Genomic DNA, 6,978 nt, shown 5'->3' with positions numbered 1-6,978 from the left:
GTCATGAACCACTGAACAAGTTTCATTGAAACTCCCAGAAACAGATAGCTGGATGTACATCCACAACTGATTTGTATCTGGAGTCAAACAAATTCAAGATAGCACATACTGACACATAATGACTATAATTTCACATATTTCATGCTGAAATTTGATGTGACTGTAGCTGAATTATTCACTACCTCAAAAAATGGTTTCACTTCCCATCCAGGTCACTTTCTCATGATCATTAAGGGGTACATATCATGTAAAATAAACTTTTTTGAGTTTTATATCATGTTATAATGTTAAACCCTCATAAAGAAACATGTCCAAAGCCTTGCATTGACTCATTCATGCATGTTTGAGAAATCCTGCAGCATTTTTTTGTCAGCCATGAGGAGCAAAACGACAGGTGGGGACCAGAAACGTCTTTTGCTACCAGAAAAGCCCCTGGCTTCCACACCTCCCCACCCCACACACCCCGCCCATGACTCCTGCAGACTCTCCGCAGTAACAAAGCAAAGTGAAAGTGAAACTTACACTGTCTGCTGCTCTCAACACTACTTCTCACTCAGTGAAGCTTTTTTCAGATTCAAAATACCTTTGAGGAAATGTATTTTCAGATGCCAAATGAACTGCATCATAGCGCACTCGCAACCCCCCCTGCATGCACACAAGCCCCCGCGTACGAACCCCCCGCGGATTTGATCCCAATGTCATTTTGTAGAGTCAAAACCTCATTTTCAACACCAGAGCAGTCCAGACTGAAACACGAATTTGGACACATCCATCCATCCTGGTGGACAGCTGCGCGTCTCATAGCAGCCAGTTTTATTTTTAAAATCATGGAAAAGCACGTCTGCAGCATCAAACGCATCTTTCATAAAGTCGTCATCGCTGAAAGATGTTTTCTGCAGTGTTTTTTTGTGTTGAGGCAGGTACGGGGCTGCATTAGCAGCCTTACCGTGGCTCAGGAGGGGGAATCCATCTCATAGCGTTTGTGCATTGTTTTGAAAGAAATGCAGTTCCACTTTATCCTTTTTGGACAAGCCAAGGCAGCGCTCGAATTACATGAGTCCTCTTCCCACTCCAGGTGAAAATAATAAGTTTTTGTTTGCTTGTTAGCTGTCTTTTGTTCATTTTTTTCCCGCCTCGCTGCTTTGTTGTGAACACGTGACCCTAAAGTCTCGCGAGACCGTGTTCGGAGTGCTGTTTCACCGCACCCAAAACTCGCAAGACTACATCTGTGAGCGGAGCAGACGAGCTGGCTCGTCAGCTGCGCTGGGGAGTATGGCAAGCCGTTGGGGTCATAAATCGGGCGTTATTTACGTGCAAACCCTAACGCGCGGTGCCGTAAATAACGTGCGAACGCGCGGTGGCGTTAAATAATGTGCAGTGGCGTTTTCTAACCTAACCCTAACCCCAACCCTAACCCTAACCCTAACCCACCGCGCGTTCGCGCGTAACGCCACCGCGCGTTCTCACGTTATTTACGGCACCGCGCGTGGGGCCACCACGCGTTCGCACGTTATTTACGTCACCGCGCGTTAGGATCTGCACGTAAATATATGCACCGCGCGTTAGGATTTGCACGTAAATATACGCCCGATTTATGGCCCAACGGCTTGCAATAGGGGAGGGCGGAGGGAGCGTGTTCAAGGCTGGAATGTAAACTCCTCCCGCCTCCACCGCTTCTGCCGGAGAGCTCAGCGAGCGGACATGAGTCCCGGGCCGGAGCGCAACTGTTGCTCTCACGAGCCGGCTCTCAGCGGTTAGAGGATGGTTGCGCTCTGTGAGCTACCGGGAACCAGCCAACGAGCTACCGGTCGTTCGCGATCAACTGGTTGAGCACCCCTGCTCTAAAACCCTGCATGTAATTTTTAGCAATTATGCTCAAAACGTACATATTTCACATAATCAGGTCAAAGTTACCTAAAGACAACAAAATAGTTGCATCTGTCTACTTAATTTCTATTGAGAAAATGATATCCTTTTATTGAGGGGGTTATTTTGACTGGATCAAATTATTGTGGGGGTCATAACCCTCTTAACCTCTCTGCAAATTATGCCTATGAAGAAACAACCCGGACGGGAAATAGAATCCTTTTATTAATTTTTTTTATCTTTCTTGAATGCAATACAGTATGTCCTGTCTGACTGAGACACTACACCAAATTCTTCACAACTCCATGTGCCACACACCTTGCAAGCACTTTGTTTAAAATGTTAACATTAACTGCTAGAATCAATCTTGTGTTTTTTGTTAGCAAAATATCTCTTGAACCACTTGATAAATATTAAGAAAACCTTGAGAGAGTAATTTTTATTTTTGGAGCCATTTTGATTCTAGATGGCTGCCAGAGCCAACTGACTTTAGCCAACACAAAAATGGCTAGCTTTTATAGAGAATGAGTAATAACACATTTTCATTTAATGCAACTTACAACACATAATTTGATTGCAACAGCTTATGGTTTTTATGTGAAGTTGCATGTTATTTTCAAAGTTTTAGCAAAACAGCTACAACTGAATAGTTTCTTATCATAAAATGATCCAAAACTCTGGCGTAAAAAGAGATAACATGTTTTCCTCAAAGGAATTTTTAAATCTCTTGAGATATTTATTGGTTATTAAGGTTGGGTTGGTTGCCTTTTTGGGCAGACAAATACAGGTTGAAAGTGATCAGTGGCGTTATTTAGTAAAAAATTAATTAATTAACTAATTAATTAATTAATTAATTAATTAATTAATTAAAAAAACTGCTGGTACATGCTGACCAAAAGTGCAAGGGTACAATTTGGCTGAGGGGCCCTTATCCACTACACTCCACTCCTCTACAACATGGTTTGATTTGGCTGAACTCTGTTCAGCATGGTTTGGGTGGTTTTCCATTACACTTCAGGAACAGCTGTAGTGGGTTGGTTCATCGTGAAGTTAGGTGGTCTCAGATTCTGAAAATTGATGCCACACACCTTACCAGCTGGTGGTGGTTATGTCATTTGCCAGCTACCATTAAACATAGCAGAAGAAAAGATATGAAACACAACAATGGAGGGCATGGTAGTTTTGTTATTGTAAATGGCAGATCAAGTTGTTATGAGAGTAGCTTTTATGATGCAATCAGTGACTCCACTCCCTAACCAATCAGTAACCGACAGTCTTCTGACATCACATTTTCAGGCCCACATGGTACACTTGGAATGACAGAGACGTACACTCTGAAAAGGGGGTTGGTTCCACAAATCCTTGGAAAAGCCTTAGAACCGTGGAGAGCCAAGTTGAACTGTGCTGTAACTTACCCAAAGCCAGAGAAGCTACAGTAAGACACACACAAAAAAAAAAGAAAAAAAAAGAATTAGGGTTGGGTATTGAAAGGGTTTATTTCGATACCGGTGCTAAATCGATACTTTCAAAATGGTTCCGGTTCCTAAACGGTATTTAAATCGGTACCTCAAAAATAAATAAATAAAACTCCCACACTCCCACAGAGTTTTATGAAGCAATGATTATTTCTGAGTCAAACTTGAAATTGACCAACATATTAACTTTAAACCATTAATAATTTGTCTTYGCACCAAATATTCTTAAAGCATTTGCTGTAGGTGGAAGTTTCTGCATCTTATTTTGTAAAGTGACTCCACACTTTGGACCATTTTGCTTTCGACATCTCGACTATAATATGTAATATATAACTGTTGACTGCAACAGCACCTGTTCAGCCCCCTCCAAGAACTCGGTTCTACTGGATTCACTTTGGGTCGGGTCGGTTCTGCTCAATGTCTGTGTGTCTCCATGCAGTGGGTGTGATAATGCGCAGACCGTCCGCAGCGGCTTCAGCTGTTGTGTTAAAAATAATCATAAAATAAAATAAAAAAGCTGTTGTGGTTTTACCGTTCGGACTTCGCGTTTATTTGTTTATTTATTTTCACGGTGCTGTTTAGCTAAGTGCTTGTGTAACCGTGCGGCCAGTATGCTGAAAACCTCCCATGATCTGCTCAGTTTCGTCTCCTTCACCTCTCTCCAGGTTGAAAGTGTTAACAAATTCTGCCTTTTTCAAAAAGGCAATTTTATTTCACCATGTCATCATATCGCGCCGCACATTCGTATTCCTAAACAAAAGCAGCTCTCCAGGAGGAACTTTGCTGTCAGTAAATCCAAGAGTTAATCCACGGGCAGAAATCTGCTGACATTAAAATCATAAGCTGCTGTACTCGCTTCTACCCGAACCACCGGAGAGGAGGTTCTGAGACAGCGCAGCTGTGGAGCGCGCTTGGAGAGGCGCTATTGGGCCGAGACCGAGCCGAGTCGAACCGCATACAAGAGAGTCCGTGGAGATTGTGTGCCGTGGCTGTCACTGTTAACAGTGAACACCAGAGGGTGCAAATTAACAGCTTTCTTTGAGGCACCGAAATAAAGCACCGAAGTTAGAGATGTGTTTCAGTCCGTGTACTTACCATGGAGGTTCGCCCCGGTGCCATTATAGAACCAAGTTTCGGTACCCAACCCTAATAAGAATGTTTTTTCTCTGAATTTTGACATGCCCCCACCGCCTGATGGCATGGTACAGGTATTTCAGCATTTTTGTTGAAATCATGTAAACAGTGAAAACTTACAACCCTAAACAAATGTAAAATGTAAACTAAAAGCAAATACAATGATCTGAAGAATTCACAAACCCATATTTTATTCACAAGTGTACACAGTAAACATATCAAATGCATAGATTTTGAAAAAAAGTATAAGTTTTGGTGAGGTTTGATGGCAGCAACACATCTCAAAAGAACAGGAAGACACAACAAAACACTGTAAAAGGAAGTGGAAAGACTAATAAAAGGTATAAAAAGAGACTTTTAGGGACTGGTTCTCTCAGAAGTAAAGATGGGCAGAGGTTCACCAGTCTGCAAACAACATGCATCTGAAACTTGTGAAGCAATTTACAAATAATGTTCAACAGAAAACGTGGATCATTTGATAGTCAGGACCAGCCATCCCTGTGTGGGAACATCCTCTAATTATCCTAAAATAAATATAACAATGTCAACAACACAACAACAAAAAAAACCTTTCATTGCACGCAAGTATGACTAGAAGGGTTTTGACTTATGACTAACTGCAAATGACTTGGAGACGCTGCTCTACTGACTTTATTTACATGTTATTTATGAAAAATAGAGTCAGTAGAGCAAAAAAAGTCTAAACAAATGTATCAATTCTATCATGCTAATATTGATCCGATACAATTATCAGTTTGGTACTGATACAATCTCTATTTAGATCAAGACGCCCACCTCTATTAAAGGGAGAGGGGCCATCCAGCCTTCTATCAGAGCACATAAATGCCTGCCTCTCTTATAGTATGAAAGTACATTAGCTTACATGCCTGGGACAGATTCATCAATGTGGGAAAAGTACATACAGATTTTTGAACAACAAATATACGTATACACCAGGTAACAGCTTTTCAGGCCTTATATATTTCAGCAAAAGGATGCTAAATCAGTTATCAAAACTCAGAACTGTTGACCAGCTAGAATCCAACATCAGAAAAAAAAAAAAAACTGGGCACATTTCCCTCCAAAATCTCCATCAGCTGGTGCCCTTGGTTCGTAGCCGTTCACAAAGACTGTAGAGAACAAGATTCTTCACCGTCAGAAACAACTTTGTTTGAGACGTGTTGCTGCCATAAATTACCTTATTTTTATTTTTTTTACACCAAAAGTGTTCATATTCTTAGTTTAAAGGTTTGATATATTTACTGTTAGATTGTGAAAAAAAAGATACATTTACAAGATTTGTACCATCTCTTGGATAAAAAGACACACGTTAAGAAGAGTGTTGTTGAGAGGTCATAAAGATGTGCTTTTTTGAGTGCTTATGCAAAATGATTAATGCATCAAACTGCATGCATGCTATTTTAATGTTATGTAACTGAACCAAATTATATGTTATTTATTTGAACATAATCCAATAAGAATAATCATTTCAACAGAAATGAGTTTATTGGATTTTTTAACCACTGTCACGTAATCTAAAATTTTCAGTAAACTATCTGTAGAGGGCTGCCTCGGGGAAGCAGAGAGGAAAGCACAGAGGGAAGTTTGGGCTAAAGTTGAGAAGGAGTCCAGATGAAAGCCACACACAGACGTCAGGTCAGTTCTCGGTGGTCGCTGACACTTACTGGCTTCGGCTTGGCAGCGGGGCTCAGCTGATTCTGCTCGAACTCTTCCTTCTCTTCCCTTGATCCTTCGGTATTGCCGTTGGATGAAGGCGAAACTTGAAGCTCCTTGACCTTTCCACTCATCACCTGTACAAGGTCCAGACTCATCTTCACCATAGAGTCCGTCTGCGTGGGCTTCCTGAGCTACCAAGACCCCCTCTACCTCAGATAGAGACACTGTGAGCTCTTTTTAGGAGGGGGTAAACGAAAAAGGTCAACCTTAAAAAAAATAAAAAAATAATGTCCTGATACCGTCTCTAACATTTATCAGGACTGAGCGGGCATGTTCACAGATTGTCAGCTCCTTAAAACGACCGGCTTGCACCTGCTCCGAAAGAGCACAAGTTTCCTCCTCTTCCTTGTGCTGACCGCTCTGAGCACGGCGTTCTCCCTGTCGCTGGGATTACTGCTCTCAGCATCCAGTCCAGAGGGCACGAGGGACGCTCACTGCTTCATAATTATTATCCCACACAGAGTTCCTCCTGTCACAGGCCGCCTGCACACACACACACACACACTCACAGTTTGTCCGGTGTACAAATGTTTTAGGCTGTGCAGTGCTCCATCTGTCCCTCTCGTTTCCCCCCCCTCTCGGTGCCCCCCACCCCCTCTTCCCATCTTGTAACTCTCTGTTCCATTCAATCACCCTTTCAGATCTATGCCCCCCCCCTCCCCTCCCCTCGCCCTCCCAGCATGGACCAATCACAGCCCTACTTCCTTTTCCAGCCTGACTCCGCCTCCGTCGTCCCGGTGTCGACTGTGCAGTTTACCAGAGAGGC

General features: G+C 42.5%; 1 protein-coding gene across 1 annotated transcript in view; it reads right to left on the bottom strand.

The window, feature by feature from the left end:
- nt5c1aa (5'-nucleotidase, cytosolic IAa) overlaps positions 1 to 6,772 on the bottom strand; it is a 31,291-nt gene extending 24,519 nt beyond the window's left edge. Inside the window, exon 1 of the mRNA XM_014020882.1 lies at positions 6,161 to 6,772. Within this exon, the coding sequence (XP_013876336.1) occupies positions 6,161 to 6,316 (156 nt within the window). The 5' untranslated portion in view covers positions 6,317 to 6,772. The remainder of the gene's footprint in view (positions 1 to 6,160) is intronic.
- Positions 6,773 to 6,978: the final 206 nt, after the last annotated feature.

This window comes from Austrofundulus limnaeus, unplaced genomic scaffold, assembly GCF_001266775.1.
Source record: "Austrofundulus limnaeus strain Quisiro unplaced genomic scaffold, Austrofundulus_limnaeus-1.0 Scaffold270, whole genome shotgun sequence".
NCBI classification, from domain to species: Eukaryota; Metazoa; Chordata; class Actinopteri; order Cyprinodontiformes; family Rivulidae; genus Austrofundulus; species Austrofundulus limnaeus.
The sequence above is the reverse complement of the archived record's forward strand: the minus strand, read 5'-3'. Positions and strand labels throughout refer to the sequence as shown.